The sequence below is a fragment of the Dermacentor variabilis genome, chromosome 1, assembly GCF_050947875.1.
Source record: "Dermacentor variabilis isolate Ectoservices chromosome 1, ASM5094787v1, whole genome shotgun sequence".
Taxonomy (NCBI): Eukaryota; Metazoa; Arthropoda; class Arachnida; order Ixodida; family Ixodidae; genus Dermacentor; species Dermacentor variabilis.
Window position 1 is genome coordinate 196,012,610 of NC_134568.1, and position 27,820 is coordinate 196,040,429.

Here is a 27,820-nt window from a genome sequence, read left to right on the forward strand (position 1 = left end):
TGACGTGTATAGTGCTAGTTTTGGCGCCTGTAGCGAAGCTCAGTGAATTTGGGCAAAGTGAGTTCTTGTTTTTAAGCTTGTCTTCATTTCTTGCAGTCTGCAACTGTCAGAATGGAGGAGTCTGCGACAAGGACACAGGTCATTGCCGGTGTCTCCCAGGATTCTCGGGCGCTCTTTGTGAAATCAGAGATGGTAAGGGGATCGAGAATGCGTTTTAGGTTGGTTATTCATCGCTACTAGAGAGCAGCGCAGGTTAACGAAATCTGAAACGTCGTCTGTTTCTACCGGCAAAGTGAGCGTTTTAAAAGCGACGCTTCCTTTGCCTACGATCCCGGACATTCCTGACCGTGGCTGCTGGGTGTTGCTGCTGTCCTGCTGAATAGATGAAAAAAAAAAAAACTAAGTTACATGCTAGATGGTGCCATCGAACCTCGGTTCCCCAGCAAAGCTGCCCGATGCTCTAACCATTAGGACACACTTTGTCTTTTCCTACGTGGTATTTATTGCATAATATATATGCAAGAATCGTACTATACGGTAAATACGTGGGAGCGCTAGCCAACCCATGTCGTGTTCATGGCCTAGGAAGGACCTATAAATCACGTTGAGCACCCCCGTCATGCACCACACAAAAACTACAACTAGCTTTGAACTTTAACAAGTGGCAATGACAAGCAACTTATCAACAGGTGTAACCAGTCCGGTTGAAAACCTGTCAAGTCATACATGTCCTTCAAGTGTCCAATCATTTGAAAATACTGAAATTTCAACGAAACAACGAGTTGACCGTTTCGGTCCAACATGCGTGCCTTCCATAAGCTATGTAATCCAATTGGGAAAAACTTCTCAAATGGCATGTCTTCACCGTGGGATGCAATCAGGTGTCGGATGGAATGCTGATCCTTAAGAGTTCTTTCTTAAGAGTTCTCTGAAGCACATCCTGAAATAATATTGCATTTTTGGAACTTATGAAGCAATGCTCCATAGTCTCAGGTACGTCGCAAAGGCGACAATTCACAGTGGATACAAAAATGCCTTTTTTTGTAACTATGGTTTCACAGGTAACGTTTCGCTGTGTAAATTAAAGAAAAAAATGTCTTTCTACATATAGATAAAGACACCTTGCGGGCTCGCAGAAGTACGCCATGCCCTAGCAGGCTGGAGAATGTAGAACGGCAAAGGGGAGGTGGGAAAATCGTTGACAACAAATCTTTATACAGTTGTTTTCTGGACGCTGTGAAGAGATACTCTGTAGGAAACCGACACAAGAGGATTTGCACAGCGAAATACACTTCACACTTAAAACCCCACAAACAAGGTCGCTCAGAATATAGGGATGAAACTACCAGGTTGGGCAAAGTATTCACTAAGTTAACTTGTACGGATGACCCGTAGTATTGAGTGTGAAATATCTCTAAAATAGGAGAAACGACAAGCAGCCTGTCACACAAATAGATGCACCAGACCAAGTGCACCAGAGCATACGGGCCTAAAAATATTATCTCGCCTCGCAGGCTCATAAGTAGAAGACCACACAAAAGTAGCGAACATTCGATGAAAACGTTGAATGTATGTCCGGGCACAATGAAGTATCCGCAGTAGATAAATATTCTTGTGACCAGGAACAAGTTACAAGCCGCCGCCCTGCCAAATGTAGAAAGGCGGTGTGGCGTAAAGGTATCCGTCTGGCGTTGAAGTGCCGGTACACGTTCTCGCCAGAAATGTGCACTACCTTGGTGTTCCTTTTGATGCGTATTAGGTCACGGTCCGCGCGTACACTTCTGTTGTGCCCATGCCAGCTAGCTCATTGAGATAATCCCAGCGTGCGTCGCATTGCGTTGCACGGGAGAGCGGGGGTTCACCAGCTTCCAGAGGCGCAGGAATTAAATGGGCAAATTCATGGCACTTGATTGACCTCTTCTCGGAAGCTTCGCTTCAAACAGATTCTCGGAAGCGCCTTGGATCTGCATAATTTCTTTTAAGCACAACGCCTTGACTGTCACGCTAAAGTTTCAGTTTCTATTTTCGTCTTACTTCTGCGATGTTCCCCCGTACGGGGTAAAGGGAGCAGATATCGCAGTTGCATCCACGAAACAGACTGTATTAACCCATATATGCCTGAACTTGGGGAAATTAAGAAAAGTGATTTATTTTCCCGTAATAATTGCTTCTGGTACCTCAGAAAGTAGAATCAACCTTTTATTCAAAAAAAAATTTTTCGAAGTGTGCTTTTGTAGCCGTCCTACATATAGGACACTAGGCACATATACTACTCCTTTGTGTGGTACAATTTGAAACATTTCACATGGACTCCGATGTCGCATTTTTCACAACGTGTTGTGGTCTTCTCATGGCAATGAGCACACCTTGTTTGCTTCTCTTGAGGAATCACTGTGTGGTCAATGCGGTCAAATCGGCTTTGGGCTTGCAGTAAAGATTGCCGGCTTTTTCCACGCAATGGCTTGGTGCCATAACTCTTCATATACGACATCGCTATCGTCCTTCGAAATGAGAGGAGCTCTGTTTCGGTCGTTCCAATTCTGTACAACTGGAATGCATTATTCACACATGCATCAACCAGATATGTCATGAGTGAAGAATACCACTTCTTCTCTCGAATGGCTGTGCGGTACTTTGAAATATTTTGGTCTAGTCTTTCAACTCCTCCCATGTTGCCATTAGAGTTCGAAATCAAGAACGGCTGCTCCCCCATGACTTTGGACTTGTTTTCTCTCGAATATCTTTTCACCATTTGTGTTGGCTCGACCCCGTGAGCATTTGAGACGACGGTCACTGTGCTGTTGTCCTTCCAGCGACATACAGTAATTTCAGATTCAGCGTCGACTTTGTAATCGTAGGAGCCTCGATTCTTGCTTTTCATTTCTTTCTGTGTCAGGATGGGACAGTTTCCTATTCGGTTATCCCGCACGGTGCCTGTGCACTTGACACCCATTGACGAAAGCATTCTAACAAGTTTGAGACTTGAAAAGAAGTTGTCAAAGAACACATGAAAACAGTAATCAAGCCTTTCTTTCAACCTGGACACCATTTCTGTAACAACAGATCCTCCTAGACCAAGCTTGTTTTTATCATCCACATTGACGCCGTACCTCCCTTGGTAGGGCTCAACAGAAAGCAAATAGCCCAATGGGGTGCAAATGCACCACAATTTATAGCCAAATTGGATTGGTTTCCCTTTCATAAACTGCTTGCATCCATGCTTTCCGAAGTACTCGCACATGCTTTCATCAATGCTGAAGCAGTCTAGTAATGGAGCATACAACAGAAACCGTTCATTCAAGAGCCTAAACAGTAGTCGCAGTTTTGTGAATTTGTCTTCTTGTACTAGGTTGTTGTTGTCAGCCACATGTAGGTTGGTGAAAATGGCTTCAAATCGGTCCCGCCTCATAGAGTTCGCGACGAGTTCATTATGAGAATCACGTGAGTTTTCCAACAACATGCGACGCCTTGGAACCGGCACATAGCCACTGAGAAGCAGAATGCCGAGAAAACATCTCATCTCACCTGCGTTCACGTTCAACAACCGATTCTTCTGTTGTGCATTGGTGTTGGTGTTTGCAACAAGCAGGTCGATGACTTCATCATCCAAAAATTTTTCAAATGCCTCTACTGGAGGTTGCGGTGCTCCTTCAGCGGAGTCTGAATCACACGAGTGGCGAGTTGGGAAACTCGCGTTCAAATCGCGTTTATCCCACTTGACACGTCGTTTCTGTTGCTTAGCTGGTGGCTCCTGGTCGTTCTCGTCCTCACTTGACTCTGAACAAGTATCCAGAACTTCAGCACGAAGAGTGCTCCCCGGCAGATGGTCCATGCTGGTGCATTCTTCATCACCGCTTTCTTCATCTGTCACTGCCGCCGCGTGATTTTCGGGCGGAAGAATGGCCACCGAAGTCGGTACATCTCCCCCAGCGTCAATCTGGTTTAGAATGTCGTTGAGCGTTTGCGGATCTCTTCTGCGGTAAAATGAACTGCAGGGAATCTTGTGACTGCAATTGGAAAAAAAAAGTTTCTGCCATACGTCCATATGTATTTTACTATGCTACTTCAACGCTACGCGCGCGACGCATCGCGCGTTCCAGAGTGACATAACAGCGACCCCCGATCTGCCTAGCGTCCTACATATAGGACACCGCTGTTTGACAGATCGTAAACAAAAAAATGTTGCCTATACCACATTGACATTGTTTTCACAGCATATTCAATTACTCAGGAATAACTGACAAAAATCTCGAAAACATCAAAAATCATTTCAATTTAGATTACTTACATTTTCTTTCTCGGCATGGCGTTCGTCGAAGCTCACGCGGAACGCCGATTTTGAAACTGCAAGCACGTGGCGAGCTGTGCTCCCACGCTAACCAAGACTTGCACTCGAGAAGGCCATAGCCTCAGAAACACCCCCTAGGGGCCGCTAGCTTTTTGACAAAACAAAATTTTCGAGTTATTTGAAAAATTTCAGTGTCCTACATATAGGACACTAGGCATATATGGGTTAATGCTTCGCGTATAGTTTTACTCGGCTATTGACATTAAGGACAGCGTTTTGTGTTACTTGAAAGAAGCTGTGTTTCACTCAAAGCTCACATCATACGTTGACGAGCAGTAAAGTTTCTATAGTACGGGGAGAACGCCACTGGAGTGATTCTGTTTTTAATTTTTTACGGCCAGATGTGGCGCCACTAGAGGACAGCACCATTTCTTGTATTCATCTACGTTTGTTTATAGCTGTCATCCGGATAAGTTTCCGTTCGTTTAGCGTTTATTTTTGTTTACTATATTAACTAAGTTGAACTCCTTGCATCGCTTCGCCAATTAACGATTTGACTCGTGGGTCTAACACTAATTTCTGCTAAGTCACCCAGGCTTCCAATTTCGTATTTGTTCATCACCGCTTGTTGTTTATTTATCAATCAATCAAATAAACTATTTCCATTTTTTTATTTGTCCTATCAATGATCGTTATTATTGCGCTGATTATCTACTTCCGAATTTATTGCCAGGATGCACTCCTCCGGCTCATCAGCAAGGTGTCTTGGCGACCATGGCGCCAGCAAACCTGCCAAAGATTATTCATTACAACTGCCCAACTGGTTTCAAGAGGATCGGTGCTGGCACCATCAACTGCCAAAACGATGGCTCCTGGAATGGAGCGCCACCTTATTGCGGTGAGACCGCCATCTGGAGGTTGCGTCTCTCTCTCTCTCTCTCTCTCTGCATTTGTTCTTCCTCAGCTGAAAAGAAAACTTGGAACATGCTTAAGCTTCGCCTTTAAGAGTGTAAAGCGACAGCATTAAAAAATCCCTGACTGATTCTCACGTTACCCGCCAACTGCAGCTTATGCAACCGTAATGTTTACCGGGAAACGCTGGCGGCGAACGCTATGTACGAAGGCGAGCTTTCTTGTAGAAACGCGGCCTCTTGAGTGGGGCAATGCCGGAGGGGTGCGCCAGCTGCGTCAAAGAAATTACATCATTTTCATGTTTATGTCATTGTTTCGCACTTTTAAGCCTGGGGTGATTTAACATAAAGGGCATGTGCTGTCGGTGTTTTGTTTCATGACATTTGGTTGTGGGCTGTCGTTCTCGAAATTCCGAGGAATAACTTTGCCAAGAATGTAAGACAAGGTATGAGCAGCTTTAGTGATAGAATGGCGTGGCAATATAACCCGCATATACCGCATGTCATATAGCAAGGTGTGGAATATACACATACCTAAATATATACGGAAATTTTTGCTCACGGACAACTCCGCTGACACCCATGTCGGCGTCGGCACCGGATTTTCTGCGACATGGGGTCCTCAACGCGTCACGTTAAAAGTTCTTAGAACTTTATATAAAGGGCTTTCATCCCTCCATGCCGCTTTACATCGTTCGCGTGATAATTGTGCAACGACGTGACAGCACTAAGTGCATATGGTGACGTTGCATATATCTGATGCTTCAAATCTAAGCTGAGAGAGGCAGGTCATGTTGCATGGAGAAGCAAACCTTAGTCATCGGCGAGATGTAAGCTTGTGCGGACCTCGGCGTTCTCAGTGACACTCGGTATGCTGGACGGACAACTCACATGCGCGCCTTGAGCGCCTGCTCAAAGCTATCGTATAAACGGTCGTCGTTAAGAGTAGCCCCTTTAAGACATAATGGGCCTCGAGGGAGGGAACAGACTGCGTCACTGTCCTTCTAAGGTAGTGGTAGTCTTGAGAGAGTCGGAGCGGTTCACGTTCAATGGTGTGAGCACATGGCGCATGCTGTGATGATTCAGTAGCCCAAATGAGAGCACCGCTTCGCTTTTCAGTCTCTTTTTAGTTTTCTTTTTAACATTGAAGCCGCAAGCGACGCATAGTATATTGTACGTAGCCTATTCGGGAACGACTCGCGTTGTGCCCTACTATAAGGCTCGCTAATTTCTTTCGCTGCGCTCCTTTCTACCGCTGCAGTGATACTAATTTTTGCATGCCAGGGACACGCAGAACATAATGGAGGCATTACGCCTAGGCTATCCTAGACTATCTATGCGAAAGAAAAACGAGACAAACGTCGGGAAGATCCACTTTTACTAATGGCGCTGGACAAGACAGCAATTACTTCGTAATCTACGTTTCACAGGCGTGCAACGACTAGTGCAGGGTCCACCTCCCACATGCCACTCCTATCCTTTTTCTTTTCCTTTGCCAGTCGTTTTTTATGCGACGTCAACCCTTACACAGAGAGGCAAGTGCCGTGCCCTCCGTTACCCGACGTGGCCCGGAGCGTTGCTCAGGTGCATGGCGCTGCGACCAGCGTGCGGGAGATTCAGTACAACGGCACCACCGTGACCTACTCATGCGCCGACGGATACGAAATTGTCGGCGCAAAGTCACTGGAGTGCACCCAAGTGGGCGTCTGGTCGAAGCCTCCGCCATCCTGCCTTAAAGGTGAGTCTTTCGAGCAGAGAAAGCGCCTGGCTTTACATGTAGCGAGATTGTCGCTGCTGGTGTGTGACAGTCAAGAAAGAGAGAAGGCAGCCTTATATGAAGGAGGAAAATGGCTGGGGACGTATTCTGAGACGATCAGTTACGGCGATACTGTCGCCTCGGGCACCACTCGCGCGCTGATTGGCTGGCTGGGCAAAACCGGATGAGGTGATTGGCTGGTTGAGCACTACGTCACGAGAAGGCGGTAGAGTCGTCCGAAGATACGTCCCCTGACTTGCGTAAAGATAAGGGAATTGAGAGGCGTCTTTATGAAGCAACTGTAAGAAATTAACGATCAATGACATGCCTCATTGACTACTGGCTTGGTAGACATTTGACATAATGCGCCGTTTTATTTACCCTCATTTATTCTTTATTTATTACGCTAATTACGTGCCTGGGCCCGTGCTACAATCGGCGGTCTCAGTGTCATTGGTAGCATGAACCGTTTTCTAGGTCAAATGCCCTCTCCTGCTCTTTCCACGTGATGACTACTGCCTGAAAGAATGAAGTTTTAAATAGATTACCGCGGGTAGTTAAGGCCCTGGCCAATACTCTTAAGGCATGGTTCCATGCCTTGATATTTACGTAAACACAGAATAATATGGAGGGAAGAGGAGAGGAGTGCTGGCATCTGTGGTACCGCACCATATAACACAACTGGTAGAGCGCCGCGCGCCAGGCGAAGGCTTTGAGTGTGAATTCCACCGGTGAAATGTCTTATATGCTTTCACTTTCTAACACTTCCCTTCAAAAGGAATGTGAGGAAGCATTAAACAAATGCCACTACTACCCTATTAAAAAAACGCTTCAGCTTCATCTGTGTGTTTCTCAGTTTCATTGAGTGATGGCTTCTCTGATAGCCAGTTTGTACGCAGTTGCTTTTCTGCGCGTCATAATTTTAGTAATCCTCGTCCTGATTTACTATTGCATTAGCATAGTCGATTCACAGTCTGCTCGCATACCGAAAAGATAGGGCACGTACATGCAGGAGGCTGCACTATCTCTGCACACGAACATTCGCGTTGCTTTGCTGAAATGATTCTGTCAGGCGATTTGGTGTCATATTATTGGATACAACGACACGACACAAAGTGCTGTGCAACGTGCCATTTGCATCGTTACGCTATTGCCTCCTTGCATGTTGCTGTGTCGCTATACCCAGACAGTCGACGCAACAAGCGCTAACAGGCAACGTGCTCACTATGATTAATTTAAACAGCTAATTATTATTTGCCTTCGTAAATAATGAACTTGTAACCAGCTTCAAGTACTGCTGCCGGGGAAGCTTTGTACTTCTGAGGTCGAATTCACAAACCTTTTCATCCGTAACTGTTTTGTGCTATTGGCAGGCCGCTTTCGCAAATGCTATGCCAGACATCACGAATGGCCAGAATCTGCTCTTACGGACAGTTCTATCGTAAGACGTTTTTTTAAAACAGGCCTTGATTGCCTAGTCATACAAAAACAAAATAACACCGGTAAATTGCCCTAACCAGCGAGCCGAGGTCCCGGGAGCTGGGTCATAGGGCGAAAGAACCACAAAGGGTTATCTTAGACAATGAAATATTGAAGCGCGCTTAAGAGCGGGCTGACCTCGTGTTTCATTACGCCAGAAAGAGATCACTATGACGCATAAAACGAGAATGAAGTTATTGTTTTCGGATTCCTGATATTATAACGATCTCTGTCTAGGTACTATATTCCCCTAAGCTCTCAATTCCATTGAACGCGCCTTGATAAAAGTTCGTTAAATGAACGGAATCAGTCAACACTATTCATGCGTCTCCTGACTGCATGCTGTGCTAAGCTAAATAAAGACCGGAAGCCGTGAAAAAAAATTTCACCTCGCAGTCTTTAAATGAAATCGAAAAGTTTAAGCGTGCAAGCTAATATTCTACTTAACCCCCACAACGCGCCTTCCACTTCCATACTGCGTGGTGATGTCTTGAAAAAAGAATTCAGTGCCATTCCACTCTGTGAAGCTGGATGATCAGCGAAGATATGTGGGCCCTTTAATGGTGAACTGTCCATTGCTTTGCGTCAAATGCCGTATGCATATAATGCATATTAAGCCGTATGCATATAAATGGAATGCGAGGCGCGACTAGTCGCTCCTCCAAGATGTTGAGCCTCGGAAGAGGATGAGGCACTGGGGGCTATGCATACCGATTTACCTATTACTAACGAATCCCGGCACGATTCACCGCACTCTGAGGGCACACACTGCTTCACCATAGACATGGCGATCATGCGTTGGTCGACGCTCCACGGTGCAGTAATGGATGTGCGGTCACTCGAAAACCCTATAACGTAAAACTATTCCAATATGTTTCTATTCCAATCTCCTGACGTCAAATTTGCGTAACCACCGACGCAAGCACCGGGCGGTCACCCATAGGGTTGTCTGTACAGACCAATCAAACACTCTCCTCGTTCATAGGAGGTCACTTTTGTTTGCTTGAAAAACGAATAACATTGCCTACACTTAGCGGCTTGTCGTATTTAATTGGCTGACAAGATGCGAGGAGAACGCTCAAGTGGAGAGGGATCCGCTGGGGCAGAGCCAGTGCTTTGAAAATCGATAACCGGATGAAGAGGGTGGTGCCGGCGTGTGCGATTGGTCGGCTTTCCCTTACTTAGCTTGTGGTGGCTGGTCGAAAATCGCGGCGGCATGCAACGGAACCTTCAGAATGAGGCTAAAACTGACCCTCAGCAAAGAAGAGTTGGCAGAATGAGGTGGTAAACGTGCCGAAAGTGCTCGAAAACGTTACACGGCCACGCAAGATGTTTTATTATACGCAAATACACCCATGCTCTCCGGCAGCTGCGAGTAGCCAGCGTCTCAGCGATCGGCGGCAGCTATCTTTTATTCCTTACGGAACGGGGCATCCTGCGGCTATTTCGAAGGAAATTCAGTTTTGTTCCCCATATTAATGCATCTTTATTGCGTACACGTCACTTTGACGCGGTGAGTTTGTGCGGTTTTGTGACGTCGCGTGACAGGCAGGTGAAGTGGGTGTAGCCCGAAAACTTTTTACCAATAGCCTAGGGCTAATGGCGAAAAGGGGTCGAATCAGAAATAACTGTTTTTCTTTTTTCTGTCAAATCATGCATAATTAGTATGTACACATCATATCAGATTGGGAGCTATTGCGGTTTTCGTGACGTCGCGTGACAGACAGGTGAAGTGGGGGTGGTCGAAAAAAGTTTTTGACCAATCGCAGAGGGCTGATAGCAGAATTGGAATAGAAAAGTTTGGAATAGTTTTACGTTATAGCGCCCGTGGTCACACACAACACAGACCACACAAAATTGGTTCCCCACAAACACTCTCTGAAACCTGGCGGTTGCTCCGGTAAAACGTTCCAAGTTTGCTGGATCGGGGCCACATGGACGGTTCGCATTTCTTTCCGCCTCAGCGTTCTGGGGGGCAGCACGCTTACGGGACGGCCACCACGGAAGAGCGGAAGGAAAGGAAAGAAGGTACGCAGGCACTTGGAAGAGAGCGCGGTGCGAGCGTAGGCATGGCGGACGCGGGTCAAAGTGTAGTATCTGTTTTTATCAGCTTACTATCTCAGACGGGTTGTACTTAGACCTAAGATATTAAACTTATTTTTGCAAGTTGGCAGAGTGCTTAAAGCCTGCTTCACCTCCGCTGCGGGTTGGCTTGGTATCACACTATCTTCGGTATCGGGCCACATATGGGGAGAAATTCTCGATCTACACGGCTCGATTGGTGCACGCACTTTTTTGAAGAACCTAGTACAGCTTCACTGTAAAATTAACCACCCCTGCAGCTCCCGTGCTTTGAAAAATTTCTATTTCGAAGGTGAGGAAAAAAAGGGGTGGGCGTGGGGCGAAGTATATGTTTCATTCAAGGTAAGCTACACAGGCTAGTTAAAAAGCCACTGCAAAGCAGCATAATACAAAACCGACATGCAGAATATTATGGAGACGGAAAATTGACTAGGACACTGTCCATGCTAAGGTTGTCGTCATCCTACTTTTTTACGTCAGTTAGGCTGACCCAAGAGGGCCGAAAATTTTCCCGCAAGGTTTAGGCTGGACGAAGCACTATGACATGCACAGAAGGTTTTTATGTTAACTGGATGAAAGTTTGCATCGCCAATAACAGCTTTCTTGTCTCGCTTTCACAGCTAGATGATTCTATGCTGGGGATGCAAGTTCGGCTGCGAACGTGTGCCCTGCTTGATAAGTAAACAAATGAATGAATGAATGAATGAATGAATGAATGAATGAATGAATGAATGAATGAATGAATGAAGTGCGCACGTGTTTCTTATACAAGCACTATTTTTCTCAAGTTTAGACATTTGTCACACGAGTTAAAACATTACCATCCTCTCTGATGCGAAATCACGCTGTCACGAATTGGCTCGATTCCTGCTAAGAAAGTCAACGTACCATATCTTATACACGTTTTCACTGAGATTGACAATTTTTTTCCAGTTTCCGAAACAGAGGTGACTTGCTCAACTAAAGCCAACGAGATCTTATCTGACGATAGCGACACGGCGGTGAGGTAAGTAGAGCATGTACAAACACTTCACGTTTAGCTACAAAATAGCTGCCTATTGTTAGAGAGTACGCGAGATGTACGCAGATCCCAACTTAACAACAGTACGTATACTTGTCATCGTGCTGCAGTGTTCCTCCAGTCTGCATGGTCGGGCGGCCGAGCACGAATACTATAGATGCAGTTCAGGAACTCCTGCTTTATACCATGCCGCCTGAAATTCTCGGTTAACCGTATTATTCGTGTAACGAAGTTAAAGGCCAGAGGTAACAGACAATGTTATATCTTTAGAGGCGCTTTATTCAACAAAAGTTATCTTGCGGAGATGACGATTGAGGCACATTGTGGACTTAACAGGCATTCCAGATGCCTGAGAAACCCCTATAGGTTTCCTTTGTTTAGCTTCTTGCTTTTACTCTCTTTTGAATAACGATTTTCCCCCTTTCAACAAATTCACTTGTAGAGAGAAAGGCAGAGGAAAGATAGGGAGGCTAACCAGAGATTATCTCCGGTTGGCTACCCTGTACCGGAGGAGGGGTACTTGTAACGAATTCTAATAGTCATGCCCCTACTGACTTAAAACATGACTTGATATTGAACTTACGGTGATTACAACAGTAATCTACTAATAACTGACTACGTGAGAACAGACACAGAAACTTTTTTTGCCAGTCATCTTGCACTTACTATGTTATCTTTAAATACCGTGTTTACAGTACTTTCCTAATTTACCGGAGGAGTTTGTTAGTAACTCAAATCTCTGGATATATGCCCCAGATACCTTCTGGCGCGAGCAAGCTTTTGCAGGCACCAGCCTGACTGTCGTGCATCCTCTGCGTTAGGTCATGGTGTCTGTCGTTCTGTAGTTAGGTACAGGCGTGGGCGCTCATGGTTACCCTCGAACTCGAACCGTGCAGAGGGTATCTGTTCAAGGGAGTTCAAATGCTTCGTGGCCTAAGTATGCAGCCTGAAACTTTGCACTCTTTTATTTTATTTATTAACTGTTTCCAAGTAGATTTTGGTGCCTGTTAAATGGCGCTGGCTACTCCTTGTGGTAGAGAGAGAGAGAGAGAGAGATAAACGGGATGGGAAAGGCAGGGAGGTTAGCCGGATGAGATTTCAGTTTGCTACCCTGCACTGGGGGAAGGGTAAGGGGAAATGAAAGACGGAAAAAACAGGCAGAAAGAAAAAGCAAGCTAACAGAAAAAAATGTGGTGAATGTCGTGAAAGTCCATCAGAATTACAGTCTCTTCAATAGGCCACTCGAAAGTAAAAATTTCAAGAGTGCCTTCACTGTCTTGTGGCTTGACGACCGTATAGGTCGGCATTCCAGGACTGTCTGTTCCGAAAACGGCCGGTTGTCAAGCCGCGCCAGTGCAATCCCGAGTGACTGCCTGTGTGCGCTGTATCGGGGACAATGACAAAGAACGTGTTCGACAGTTTCCTCGTCGCCGCAGTGACCACACGCAGCGCTATCCTCCGATCCGATGCGGAAAGGAAACGACTTCGTAAAGGCGACACCAAGCCACAATCGGTAAATTACTGTTGTCTCAGGTCGGGATATTCCAGGGGGAGACTGAAGTTGCAGACAGGGGTCCAGTCGATGTAGACGTGTGTGCTTGAAACTAGGTGTGTTCCACAACTATTGTAAGGCTTGCTAAGCAAGCACTCAAAGTTTCGCGGCTGCATCTGCTCTTGATAGCGAGATTGGCTCCTGCACGCCGTCTTCATGATCAGATCGAGCAGCTTCATCGGCCTGTTCATTATCCATAATGCCACAGTGGCTAGGGAGACACTGAAATGTGACGTCGTGTCCTCGCTCGACGAGGCAATGAAGGAGCTCGCTTAAATGTAGCATTAGTTGTTCGTAGGGTCCAAGGCGTAAGGCGGAAAGCAAGCAATGTAGAGCGGCGTTAGAGTCGCTGAAAATACTCCACTTTTGAGGTGCTTTCTGTCGAATTATGCGTAATGCGCTACGAAGAGCAGCAAGCTCCGCGGCTGTGGATGTAGGCTGATGCGATGTCTTGAACTTGAAGGTGGTGGCTTTCGCAGGAAAAATTACTGATCCTGCAGATCCGTCCGTGGTTGTTGAACAATCAGTGTATATATGGGCATGATCGTTGTATTGTTCGTACAGCAAGAGCAACGAAAGTTATTTGAGAGCTGGTGGTGAGAGATGTGCCTTCGTTTGAATTCCGGATACTGTCAGTCGAACTTGTGGCTGGGCCAAGCACGAAGGGGGAAGCAAAACTCTCGCAGCAGCCGTGTAATCTGATAGCAGGTATACACGATAGGGCAATATCGTCTAACAAAAAGAGGCGCGTGGGCAGTCTTCTGGCAGTGAGGCGAGATAGTCGAGAGGGGCACGAGCTAGGTGCCTGACGTGCGCTCTGAGCGCTTCCATAACAATGTGAATCTTGGCTAGATAGTCATGTGCAATTGCAATGGTTTCGGATGTTGATCTACATCGTGACAGCCTTGGCAAAACCTAAGAGCATGGGCTTGAGCACTTTCGAGCGTACGGATGTTAGTTCTGCAGATGTTGGTCAGCAATGCCAAGCTGTACCTCATATACCCGAGAAACAGCGTCCGGTACAGTTACATCATAACGCGTACTGACGCACCCCAGGTATTTCCTCCAAAAAACTTGAAAAGATAAGTGATGGCTGTCAGGCGCTTCTTTAGGTAGGCCACATGGGGACTCCAACAGAGGTCACGGTCGGTGATTACCCCTAGAAACCTGTGCGTCCTTTCATAAGAGATAATTTCTCCATGAATGGATATGGCGAAGGAAGTCATTGACTTCCGGCTAAATGCCGCCAATGCACATTTATCTGGAGAAATTTTGAGGCCTTGTTCCCTAAGGTACGTCGATATCAACGTCGCAAATTTTTGCAGCCTTGCACGCACTTGAGGACGCGTCACACCAGATGCCCAGACGCAGATGTCATCGGCATATTTGTTTTGAACACATATACACAGTTAACAGGAAAGGGAAAGCGAGGAGCAGGCTGGCCACTGCCACCGGAAGGGGCACAACGCCTGCCTACTCTTCTGAAGAGAGGTGACAGCAACACAGAAATCGAAGATATGAAGGAGGGGAGGAAAGAGGAAAGGAAGAGCAACAGGACAAATATCAAAACTAAAGTAGAACACAGTACAGATCACACACAGTAGGGCCGGTCATAGAGAGAGAGAGAAAAGGATGCATAGAAAGGAAGGGAGGTTAGCCAGAGGCAGTTCCGGTTGGCTACCCTGCACGGGGGAAAGGTGAAGGGAGATAAAAATAGAAAAAGACTGGAAGGGGGAGATAAGGAGAAATGGAGACGAGCATAATTGACAACTTCACCGTATTTGGTAGACATTCTATGAGACCAATAAGCACAAGTTTGTAGAGTGTTGAGTTTAACAGACCACCCTGTGGTACTCCACGGCGTTATAATTTTGAGAAGTTGGGCCGTCTTTGTTATTCACTAAGAGAGACCGCATATGTAAATAATTGCGTGTCCAACCGATACAGTTGAACGACGAGGCCAACCATTTCCAGAGCCTCTAATATAGCCTCATGCAGAACATTCTCATATGCTCCTTTGATGTCGAGGACAGGTAATCGCTTACACGCCTTTTTTTTTGTTGAACGTACGTAACCAAATCGATGACGTTGTCAATGGAGCATCGGTGACTTCGAAATCCAGCCATGGCGTCTGGGTAAACTTCATAGCGTTCAAGGTACCATTGAAGTCTGACGAGGGTCATTCGTTCCATCCCCTTCTCAATGCAACTAGCCAGCGCTATTGGGCGGTAAGAAGTAACCTCTAGAGAAGACTTGCCAGGTTTGAGGAGCGATACTAGGCAACTGATCTTCCATTCTTTAGGAACATCTCCGGCCTACCAGGACTCATTGAAGATGTGCAGCAATGCGCGTCGCACCTGTTCACCGAGGTGGTGCAACATACGGGAAGATATACCATCTGGACCTGGTGATGACGACTGATTACATAGGTCAAGTGCCACGTCGAGCTCTTGAGTGGTGAATGGCAGATCCATACTTGAATCCCGTGTGGCCAGAACGTAGTTAAATGTAAGGCAACTTGTTCCCGTTGACTGGCCTGCAATCGTAGCACAAAAATCTTCCGCTACGTTGAGGTCTTGTCGGCGTTGGAAGAGCGCTAAGGGCTTGAATGGGAAGTGTTGTTCCGGAACAGAACGTAGGCCTCTCACAGTTCTCCATATAGGAGACAATAGTTCACGGGGGTCAAAGGATTCCAGTTTATCCGTGCGACGTTGTATTTTCTTTTGAGTGCGACGGGCTGTCCTTACATTTTGAATGGGCTTCGTGCGTCGGTATCGTCGTTCGGCCCGACTACAAATCGCGAGAAGTCGCTCCAGCTTCAGGTCGAATTGAGTTTTTCGGTGAGCACATGAACGTGCGCAAAGCAGTCTGTATGGTATGGTATGGTAAAACTTTAATGAAGTCCTGCAGATCGTGAGTCTTCGCAAAGCAATCTGCGCCGCTTCTTTTATAGCTTCTTGCAGTCCAGAGGAGAGACCTTTCTGACAAGCTTCCTCCAGTATGTTTTTAAACACAGTCCAATCTATTCTTCGTATTGTGTTAGGCGGATGAGTGTTAGTGTCAATCATAAGGTAAGTGGGAATGTGTTTGCTCAATGTCTCAATGTCTCAATGTCCAAAAACCACTTAACGCGCGTCGCACAGCGGCCTGATACAAAGGCCAAGTCCAGGCATCTGCTGTACTAGACCGCGTAGAAATGTAGGACTAACGTCAATCTGCAGCAAGTAGTCATGATTAGAGACAAATGAAGCGAGTCTTCGTCTTGCTGCGTTAACTTAACTCTTGAGCTTGCCCAAATGGTGGGATGGGCGTTCAAGTCGCCTGTAGTAATCCTAGGACCAGGATATGCTTTTGTTATGTCTTTTAGTCTCTTTATGTCAAACGGGCGTGATGGAGATAGGTAAGCACCTACGAGTGTAAAGGCGAGCTTTCTATTTTTGACTATTAGACAGTCATACTGATTGTCGTCATGAGGTTGCATGAACTGGACGACGTAAGTAAGCTCTCGGCGAATGAAGACGACGACTTTGCTACTTTCGTTGTTGCTTGAGGACGTAATTGACTCGTAGCCGGGTAATCTGATCGGATGGGATAATTTTGGTTCAAGATAACGATGACTGGAAAACGGTTAACATCCTCGAATTGGCGCCAGTGAGCAATGCGAGATGTTAGGCCTCTGGCGTTCCACAGAATAATCGATGCTTCTCTGATGTCTTTACGAAATGACTGGTGATTGTCAGCCATGGTTCACTCGATGGTTGCTAGGAGGGGGCTCAGCGAGTCCAGCACTTGTAGTCCCCTTCGAGCGGATGGAGTTTCGATGCTAGCCGACATTATTCTGATGATATTGATTAGGGAATGCAGCATCGGAATGATTTGGTGGTCTACTGTTGCCACATTGGCTGAACTTTACTTCGGTGGAAGTATCAAGCGTGTAGGCTCATTGGAAGGCTGGCTGCTTGGGAGCGCCGGCCAGTCTCCTATACAGAGGAAGACTTTTCCGTTTGAGGCCTCTTTGGGACCCCGGTCTGCTTGTACTAGAAGCTGATGTCGTCGGCACAATCTGTGCATGAACTGCACCTTGCGTTGCACGCTTCCGTCGATGACGACGTCGATGCCGAATTTTTTCGAAAGCTTCGCCATGAGATGAGCTGTCCCTTACCATTTGCTTCAGGATAGCAACTTCTTTTTTTTATACATGGACAATCTCTAGATGTGGCTTCATGAGACCCATCAGATTTACCACACCTAATATTTACTGCGCGGCAGACGTCGGCAATGTGCGACTCCGCGCATTGGGGACACATCGTAGATTTTGGACAGGCACTCTTGACATATCCAATCCTGAAACACCTGTGGCATTGAAGCGGCTTGGGGACAAACGGTCGAACGACGTGTCGGAAGTGACCGACTTTTGACATACGAAGGGACGGTGTCGCCCTTGAACACTAACTTCACGCAGCGGCTGTTTCCATGGCGGCATACGTGCGTTTGGACCACTCCTTCAATACGCAGGGTTGATCAGAATAGGCAGGTCCGAGCTCGCAGTTCAGATGTTCAGTGTTCAGGTGTTCGCAGTTCACGCCGGCAGTACAGGTGCCTTCTATTGGTATAACGGGGGGTACTTTGATGTTCTCCAATGCTGTAATCTGTCGGAGCTTTTCTAGCGCATTTACGCGGGTTGCGTCGACAGCCAAGACGTATTCTTCCGCGTGTTTAGTCGTACCTCCTTAAGTTCATTTGCTGCTATTCCCTCCAGGAAAACGGCGAGAGCTTGCCTGCTTAATCCTCGAAGGCTGATGGAAGAGTCCACATGTATGAAGAGGATGGTGTGGGCCAGCGCTCATGCTTTGCCTGTAGCATTGATGTATTCCTAGGTGATGACGTCTTGAGGAGCCTCCTTTTGGCCTGTCGGCTCATCACAGTCGCAAAGCTGTCATCCGACGAGTCATCGCCTGAGACTGAGCAAACTTCAACGTCTTAGCTGGTGCTGGACCAAGAACCTCGCTTCCTTGAAGAGCTTATCAAAGTAGACCTCTGGCCGGCCGGGTTGGCAAGCTCCGCGTCCATGGCCACGAGAGTAGGAGCCTCAGTGAAGTCTTCACTGCTGGTGGATCAGGTGGCAGGTGTCAATGAAGAGCTGGTTGTCCTAGTCCTCTGGCCGATCGGGCCTCTAGGAGGCTTCGCGTCCATAGCCGCAAGGCAGGACACATAAAGCGCCGCGGAAATTTTGTAAAATTGGACGAAATATAGCTAGCCGAGATAGGTTGGTTCCAGTAAAGAGCATATTTATTTATTTATATCTTCCTAAACAAAGCGCTAAAGAGTAAACAACAATGACAGCTTCAACGCGGGAGGGTTACTTTGTCTGTTGGAGATGAACGTGGGCCGCCTTTGATGAACGTATGCCGCTTTATATCACGTGCTTTTCTTTTAGCAGCGCCGAATTTTTGAATATTGCCTGTGGGAGATAGTGCAGTTATAACGCTTGGCCAAATTACTCGATCAGGCGGTCGTTACTGCTGCGATAAATCAAAAAGCTTATTTGAATAATTAACACATTTACACCAATTAATTATTAATTAATAACTACAATCACATACTGCAATCAACCGATTCTAGCAAGCGATTTCGCAAGGCCTATCCACTTAGAAATAATTCTCAGAACTGCACCAGTTTCAAGTTATAAATTTTCATAGTTTCCGAGTAAAGTCATTGGCGTTCCAGGTTTTTTTTGTGCTTCAATGCATAAAGCAAGGAGGAGGAGGAAAAACTTTATTTGCTCTAATTGATTAGAAATTAGCGGTGGCAGATGTGGTCGGCCGTCTTCACGGTCTTCTTCCCCATCTGCGCAGGGTCGACGCCCCTATTCCAGGGCACCACTGAGGGTGGCTACTCGGTGAGCGTGCCTTACTAGTCCATGCTGGACTTTCGGGTCGCTGCTGGAGAGCACCCTCTCCCACTGCTCCGCACTTGGGTCTTTTATTTGGAGGAATTGTTGGTTCTGAACGCATTCCCATGTAATGTGGTATAAGCTGGGCTTGGCGCCGCACCAGGGACAAATGTCTCTATACTGGGTTGGAAACATCTTGCTTAGTGTGTTTAGATTTGGGTATGTTCCTGTTTGCAGCCTCCTCCAAGAGGTTGCTTCATGCTGATTTACGCTGTTGTGGGCTGGAGGGTATTTGATTCGGACCCCCTTATAGTAATTCAGAATGTCTGAGTAGCTTGGGTTGACTGGTATGGGTTCCTCAGGGTCGGTGCTTGTGGCCGCTCGGTTTGTGTGCTCTCGAGCTCATATATCGAAACCGGTGCCATCCTCAGAATTCATTCCAAGTGGATATGCCTTCCAAACGCACTAGCTACAATGCGTAGATTGAAATATGGGTAATGTAGTAATCAATGAAAAAGATCATTAGTGTAATTATGTTAATTATTCACTTAAGCGTTTTGATTTCTTGTAGACGTGATGACCACCTCATCGTGCAGTTTGGCTCACAGGTTAGAAATGTGCTATTTGCCACAGACAATTTATAAATTGATGCAGCTAAAAAAGAAAGAAAAACGTCTTATATATATATATATATATATATATATATATATATATATATATATATATATATATATAGAGAGAGAGAGAGAGAGAGAGAGAGAGAGAAAGAGAGGGCGTTTCAACGTACACTTTGAAACATTTCTTTAGATTGCCTGACAGGCAGCACATTTCAAGTCCATGAACTAGTCTACTCGAAAAAAACGGACATGCACACAAAATCGAAATACGTAATTGGCTAATTAAAAAAATCACTAATTAAGTTGTTGTCTAATTACCTTATGGCACATATTGCAATTTATAAATTCTAGCGGGTGAGACTGCAAGGCATATCCACTTGAAAATAAATGTGTGGCTGACACGATTTACGAGAAATGCACTGTCGTTCCACTTGTTTTCTTATAACGTCGTCTTATGCATTGAAGCACAAAAGCAAGTGGAACGCCAGTGCATTTCCATGCAAACTTCGGCAATTAATATCTCGAAACTGGCGTCATCCGGATAATTCGTCCCAAGCGGATCCGCCGTGTGAACTCCCTGGCTAGAATTTGTAGATTGCAATATGTGCCGTTAGATAATTAGCTAAAAACTTAATTAGTGAATGAAGCATTTTGATGCATTTATTTAAGCAATAGGAATTTAATTATGCATCTCAATTTTTTTCCTCAAGTGATGTCCGCCTCTTCAAGTAGCCCAGCTCACGGACTAGAATTGTGTTATCTGCCGCAGGAAACTAAAAAAAAGAAGTGAAAGTGTTCGATGAAACCCCCGGTATGTAAATTACAGGACGTGAACGCGCTCATTGCACCTCCTCACACTGTCTAATTTGTGACAACTCGCAGGGTCCACTGTCCTCCCGGCTGCGGTCTGGTGTCCGGTTCAGTGATCGGTTCTTACCAGTACCACGTGCTGTCCTCGCTCTGCCGCGCGGCCGTGCACGCTGGCCGGCTGAACAACGCCGGCGGCGCGGTGCACGTGCGAGCCACGGGCGCGTACGCGGACTTCGCTTCCTCCACGGCGCACGGCGTGTCTACAGCCAAGTGAGTGGCGCCGGCCCATGGCTGGTTCATCATCGGCCGCGCGGTATCAATGTGTGGTCGATATGGTTGATATGAAAAGTTGCATTTAGTAAAGCAATGAAGGGGGCTAGTTGGTGAACGTTCATGTATACAAAGAGATATGGCGCGGAGGGGGCGGTATAAAAGATATGACAAGTTGACGAAATGTGATCATAGTTTGGGTCAGGCATACATCGTTCACTTGCACCCGTTCGCCCTGGCAAACTCGACCTCAGCTTTGATAAGCGCGATGGACGGAGTGCTTACGCGCATTTCTTTTTCTTTAGCTATCGCAAGCCCCTCCCATATTTCTCGCTCCGTTTTTGTTTTTGATGTCCCAATGACTGTGGTGCTTTCTAGTAGCGGAGAGCATTTGCATTGTTTACAATGTGCAGCCAAGTTGCTAGGTGCTGTCAGAAGCTGGCACGTGTATTTGTGCTCCCGTAACCTATCATTTAGACAACGTCCAGTTTGCCCGATGTATACTTTCCCGCAATCTAGTGGGATTTGGTAAACAACTGAAGTAGCACATTCCACGTACTTTTTCACGTACTTAGTCTGACAGACCATAGCACTAGGGTTTGCCTCTTTGGATCCTGCGTTCACCCTCTTGCACATGCCTTTTAGTTTTTGTGGGGCGGAGAACAGAACTTGAACACCATGGCGTTGGGCTGTCTTTTTTATCCTATGTGACAAGCCATGCATGTAAGGCAACACCACGCCTTTTTTTTCAGTTTTTCTTTTTCCTGTGTTTTCTGCCCTTTCCTGTTAGTTCTGATTTCGGGCAACAAGTTTTCACAGATTTGCACCACCATGCTATTCGGGTACCCACTGTTTCTTAAGCGGCTTACTTGCAAATCGATGCTCTCCCTCACAGCATGGCGGTATGATTTTTCAATTGCTTGACCGATGCAAGCCTTGGCGATGCCTCTTTTTATGATTTTAGAATGGCATGAGTCATACCTCAGGATTTCTTTTTCTCCTCTAGTTTTGTAGCACCAGCAGATGTGGGAGCCTCTGAGCCTAATGTTTATGTCAAGGTACTGCAATCGACCTTCTGTAGGTGTCTCGTACGTGAACTCTAAACCTTCATGCGCTTTTTTGAACATGCTGATGACAGTTTCTACACTAAATGGATCGGTTTGGTCTTCTTTCATGGACACCAAATAATCGTCAACATATCTGAAACAGGTAGTTATGTTAGTTTCTTCAAACAAGGTGGCAAGTTTCCTGTCTCCCACACTCAAAAATAAGTGGGAAAGCACGGGAGCTATACAAGAACCAATAGCGATGCCATCCTTCTGCTCATACACACTGTCACCATATTCGATAAACGCACCGTCCACGTCCTGTCCTTCCTTAACATCGTGTGTGCAAAACTGAGCGCAATATAACCACGAATGAAAAGTTGCGAGTTTTTAAGCACGACGCTTTTCACGCCGGGATATCTCGTACTCATCCGCTCGTGAGAAGCTTCCCGTTGTGGTTTCTCCCCGAAGTTTACGGGACAGTTGCAAACCTGCCAACCTGGGAACCTTAAAATTTGTAAACTTCCTGTACATTACACTGATGGAGGGAGCGAGCGAGTAGGAGGGGGGCGCAATTAACCCTATGGCGTCCTTCGACGATCAGAAAACTTCCAACGGTAGTTTCGGAGGTTGACGACCGAATATTTCTTGAGAACAGAACTTATTTTTCGCAGAACATGACGCAAACATTCGTAAACTCGTAAAACGAGTCCAAAATCGTAAACTTTACGAATAATTCGGGAGAATGGGCAGGTATGCAGTTGCAATGCTGTTCTTGGCCAATGACAAAACTTCGCTTCCTTATAGACATCACTCATTTTTTTTTTCGGGCTGAAGCAGAAGAGCAGTAGCCGTAACATTTTAATCAGACAGATTAACTATTTCGTATATAGAAATAGGAGCCTCGTTTATGCATACCTTATACTTACGTTACCACATAAGTAGTCTTATTGCTCAACTGATAACCTGCGCTGCCGTATAAGAAATGCACAGGTGCCAGTAAAATCTTGTCGGCCATGAATTGGTAAAACACACTGCAGAGTTGCGAATTGATTTGTATTTTTACCTATCTGTAAACTGTATTGCACACGTAGTACTTTCTCCCAGGCATTGCTGATATAACAATTATAAATTTTAGCGTTTCAAAGCAGCTCACGGTCTATGAGATACACCGTAGTGGGTGGCTCTGGGTTAATTTTACCACCAGGGATTCTTTGACGGGCACCCGAAGCATGGTCATCATCATCATCAGCCTATTCATGTCCACTGCAGGACGAAGACCTCTCCCTGCGACCTCCAATTACCCCTTTCCTGCGCCAACCGATTTCAACTTGCACCCGCAAATTTCCTAATTTCGCCGCACCATCTGTCTTCTGCCGTCCTCTACTGCGCTTCCCTTCTATTGGTACCCATTCTGTCACCCTAATGGTCCAATGGTTATCTAGTCTGCGCATTACATGACCTGCCCAGCACCATTTTTTTTCTCTTGATGTCAATTAGAATATCGTATATACCCGTTTGCTCTCTGATCTAAACCGCTCTCTTTCTATCTCTTAACGTTATGCCTAGCAATATTCGTTCCATCGCTCTTTGCGCGGTCCTTAACTTGTTCTCAAGTTTCTTTGTCAGCTTCTAAGTCTCTGCGCCGTATGTTAGCACCGGTAAAATGCACTGATTGTCTACTTTCCTTGTCAATCATAACGGTAAGCTCCCAGTCAGGAGCTCATGATGTCTGCCGTATGCTATCCAACCGATTTTTATACTTTTGTGAGTTTCCTTCTCATGGTCAGGATTCCCTGTGAGTAGTTGATCTAGGTAAACGTACTCCTGCACAGACTCTAGAGGCTGACTTGCGATCTTGAACTCTTGTTCCCTTGCCCAGGTTATTTATCATTATCTTTGTCTTCTGCATATTAATCTTCAGCCCCACTCTTACACTCTCCCTGTTAAGGACCTCAATCATTTGTTGTAACTCGTCTGCATTGTTGCTGAATAGAACAATGTCATCGGCAAACCGAATGGTTGTTGAGGTATTCGCCGTCGATCTGTAATCCTAAGACTTCCCAGTTTGATAGCTTGAATACTTATTCTAAGCATGCAGTGAATAGCATTGGAGAGATTGTGTCTCCTTGTGTGACCCCTTTCTTTATAGGTATCTTCCCACTTTTATTGTGTAGAATTAAGGTGGCTGTGAAATCTCTGTAGATATTTTTCACGGTATTTACGTAAGCGGTCTGTACTCCTTGATTACGCATTGCCTCTATGACTGCTGGTATGTGTACTGAATCAAATGCTTTTTAGTAATATATGAAATCCATATAGAGAGTCTTTTTGTACTCTGCGGATTTCTCGATAACCTGGTTAATGACATGGATATGATCCATTGTAGAGTAACCTTTCCTGAAGCCCGCCTGTTCCCTTGGTTGACTAAAGTCCAGTGTTGCCCTTATTCTATTGGAGATTATTTTGGTAAATATTTTATATAATACTGGGAGTAAGCTAACGAGCCTATAATTTTCTAGTTCTTGAACGTCGCCCTTTTTGTGGATTAGTATAATGTTTGCATTCTTCTCGTTTTCTGGGACCCAATCAGTCGAAAGACACTTCGTATAGAGAGCCGCCAGTTTTCCTAGCATTATGTCTCCTCCAGCTTTGATTAAATCGACTGGTATTCCATCCTCTGCGGCAGCTTTTCCCCGTTTCATGCCTTGCAAGGCCTTTCTGACCTCATCTCTAGTTATAGGAAGAGTTTCTGTATACTGTTTATTATTGTTTCGAATAGAGTGCTCCTGAGTCCTCTGGCTACTGTAAAGGTCAGTATAGAATTCTTCCGCTACCTTTATTATACCTTCGAGATTGCTGATGATGTTACCGTGCTTATCTTTCAGTACATACATCTTGGTTTGTCCTATGCCAAGTTTCCTTCTCACTGATTTCAGACTGCGTCCATTTTTAACGGCTTCTTCAGTCTTTGTCACGTTATAATTTCTAATGTCACTTATTTTCGCTTTGTTGATCAGTTTTGACAGTTCCACGAATTCTCTCTTATCTCTTGAGTTGGACACTTTCATTCTTTGTCGTTTCTTTATTAGGCGCTTTGTTACTTGGGAGAGCTTGTTTACTGGTTGCCTTGGTGCCTTGCCTCCCACTTCCATTGCTGCCTCTGAAGCCAGCCTCGTTGCAGTTTCATTCATTACCTCTATGTCATCATCATCTCTTAGTCCTAAGGCTGCATATTTGTTTGCAAGTACCAGCCTGAATTTGTCTGCTTTTGCCCTTACTGCCTCTAAGTTTACCTGTTTTTTCTTGACCATTTTAACTCTCTCCCCTTTCAAATTGACGTGGATTCTAGCGCTCACTAACCTATGAACACTGCACTTACCCTACCTATCACTTCTACATCCTGCACTATGCTGGGATCAGCAGAAAGTATGAAGCCAATTTAATTTCTTGTTAGACCATTAGGGCTTTTCCAAGCACGGTATTTGACCGTTTTTGCATTTCGACCCCATCGGAACGCGGCCGCTGTGGGCGGAAGTCGAACCCGTGACCGTCGTACTCAGCAGCAGAACGCCATGACCCCTGAAACAGGTCTGGGTTTTAACGCGAAAGCGTTAAGGGTTCCGTGCCGCAGAAAATCCGGCGTCGTCATCCCACGTCCAGCGTCGACCGCCTTTGAGCGAAAAGTCATTCCGAACCCCGCATGCCCGACCACGCAGGCCCTCCGTGTAACGCAAGGACGTTACTGAAGTAATGGAATTTCTGAAAGTAAAATACGCAAAATAAATCGTAAAGTACGACTTGCACACAGCATACAGACATGATAGCGTCGGCTTGTAATTTGAATGTACGAGAAAACATAATTTTGTTACGGGGAAAGTCGAACATAAACCCATTTTCTAGCGTTTCTACCATTCATAGAGCGGCGCGCCGAGCTCGGTTCCTTGCAACAACACAATACAGATTTTTTTTTCTTTATTGACAACACAATCCAGATGGCGCTCGCTTGCGTGCATTTGCGGCCCACGCAAGAGGCCGCGTTTGAACCAGAAAGCTCGCCCTCGTGTATAGCGTTCGCCGCCAGCGTTTCCCGGTAAACGTTACGGTTACATAAGCTGCAGTTCCCGGGGAGCGTGAGAAGGAGTCGGGGATCTTTGAATGCTATCGCGTTCCACTCTTAAAGGCGAAGCTTAAGCGTCCTCCAATTTTTTGTTATTTCTGGCTCAAACACACAAGCCTGCTCACACCGGCACGTTTTTTCTTGGGAAGGGGGGTTGTTGCTGTTCATCGCTTTATTGACCTTGTATGTGCACCTAACCTTCATATTTTTTAATTGCAGTTACTCAACTCTTGGAGCCAGTTTCAAATTTGTTACTGTGGACGACTCCCAGTGGAGGATTCCTGAAGAAGGTGCGCAAGCATGCAAAACGCACACACGCACACACACGCACACACACGCACACTAGGAATGTACTTTGTTTAATGATCAGCTAGGCCTAACAGGGTCGCCTCACGAACAGTACTTCAGCTGACAACACAAAGTACGTAGGCAAGAATGTGCGCTGACATCCAGAATGCTCGTCGCTGAGAACCTCAAGAATGGTTATATGTCCCTTATTTCGGCCATCAATAGTTGACATTTGTACTCGTATCGGGCTCGTTCTCTACGATGCTCTCAAATGTAAAATGGCTCTAATACTTTGTTTTATTAAGCCGATAGGCCGTGAAGCGAAGAAAAGCACAGCGGAAATTGCCAGTCCTTTTTTATTGTACAAAACAAATTATGTATTAAGCTGAAATTTGTGATAAACCTAATATTCTGATCAAAAGGAAAGGACAATGCAAGCAAATAGAACTTGCCGCCGGTGGGAGCAGAGCCTGCAACCTCCGCATGACGTGTGCAGTGGTCTACCAAATGAACCGCGGCGATGCTTGTCCTTTCGTCCACTTTCTTGTGTAATCATGTACGTGTATGACGGTGTCATGCGGAAATTGGGGGTCGGCTCCTACCGGCCGTAAGTTGTCTTTTCTTGCACTTTTATGTCATTTTTCCGTCATGTAAAATGTTGAGTGCATCGCGAATTTAACCCTCATCCATAATTATTTCTACACTTTGATAACAATGTTAATATCCTATATGCTTCCCTTCGATTCAACGTCTGTTGGCTTCATGTGGTTGTTGAGTCGCTTAATTCCCCTGATTCTTCGCGCTGATCTAACAATTTCTGTGCTACTTCACTCCTCTTCACAGGCTGTCCACCCAAATGGAGAGATTCCGGCAGTTTTTGTTTTTACTCTGCCGGAAAAAGCCGATCTCAGACAACAGCGAGAAACTTTTGCCGGAATCTGGGAAGTAAACTTGTAGCTCTTCGTGGAGATAACACTACGAGGAACCTTGCTGCTGAATTCATGATGGCTAACGGTACTTCCTTTCGCAATTCATTGTTCAAATGAAGTGAAATTTCATCCAATTTTGCGTGCTTCTGGGTAAATTTTCGCTGCAGCTCACTTTGGCATTGCGCCTCGCAAACATTCTTCAGTTCAATGACCTTTCAATGAGCATTTCTTCGCTATACTAAGTATATTCAAGGCCTTAACTGGTGGGCAAGGCGTAGAAATGGGAGATGCTTCATTCCTTCGGTTCCATTTTAAATCTAAATCGACATCTTAAGTGCAATGCCTAAGCGGACATAACGCATGCTTCACATTGGGAATATGACAGCTAAGACGCAATCGAAAGAACCTTATTGAAAGTGAAATAAACCATGGAAGGACAAGTAAAAAAAAATATTAAAGTAACTCTTACCGATTCCAAACGCATTTACGCTGTCCGTACTTTGAAGCTAACGGCGTATAGCAATATGTTACAATAATATTAATTCATTATTACACACTAATAATCAGGAATCCTTTTAAAAATTTGAACGCTACCTCAATCATGCGACAATAATGTTTTAAACGTCAATGTATATATATATATATATATATATATATATATATATATATATATATATATATATATATATATAGTGCTTTAATTTGCAAAAAAAAATAAGCGGGCCCGCACAACCTGGGTTACTGTGCTATTTAGAATA

The 27,820-nt window shown here is 45.6% G+C and overlaps 1 protein-coding gene and 1 pseudogene across 2 annotated transcripts in view; both read left to right on the plus strand.

The window, feature by feature from the left end:
- LOC142590439 (clotting factor C-like) overlaps positions 1-27,820 on the plus strand; it is a 54,421-nt gene that overhangs the window by 13,076 nt on the left and 13,525 nt on the right. The window contains exons 4-10 of one of the 2 annotated variants that reach the window (XM_075702548.1): positions 97-192; positions 5,022-5,186; positions 6,731-6,937; positions 11,450-11,522; positions 20,482-20,679; positions 26,065-26,135; positions 26,977-27,147. In XM_075702548.1, the coding sequence (XP_075558663.1) occupies positions 97-192; positions 5,022-5,186; positions 6,731-6,937; positions 11,450-11,522; positions 20,482-20,679; positions 26,065-26,135; positions 26,977-27,147 (981 nt within the window). Of the gene's footprint in view, positions 1-96; positions 193-5,021; positions 5,187-6,698; positions 6,938-11,449; positions 11,523-20,481; positions 20,680-26,064; positions 26,136-26,976; positions 27,148-27,820 lie in introns of both variants that reach the window. The other variant, XM_075702560.1, reaches the window with a different exon arrangement.
- On the plus strand, positions 10,504-10,683 carry LOC142567975 (U2 spliceosomal RNA; annotated as a pseudogene).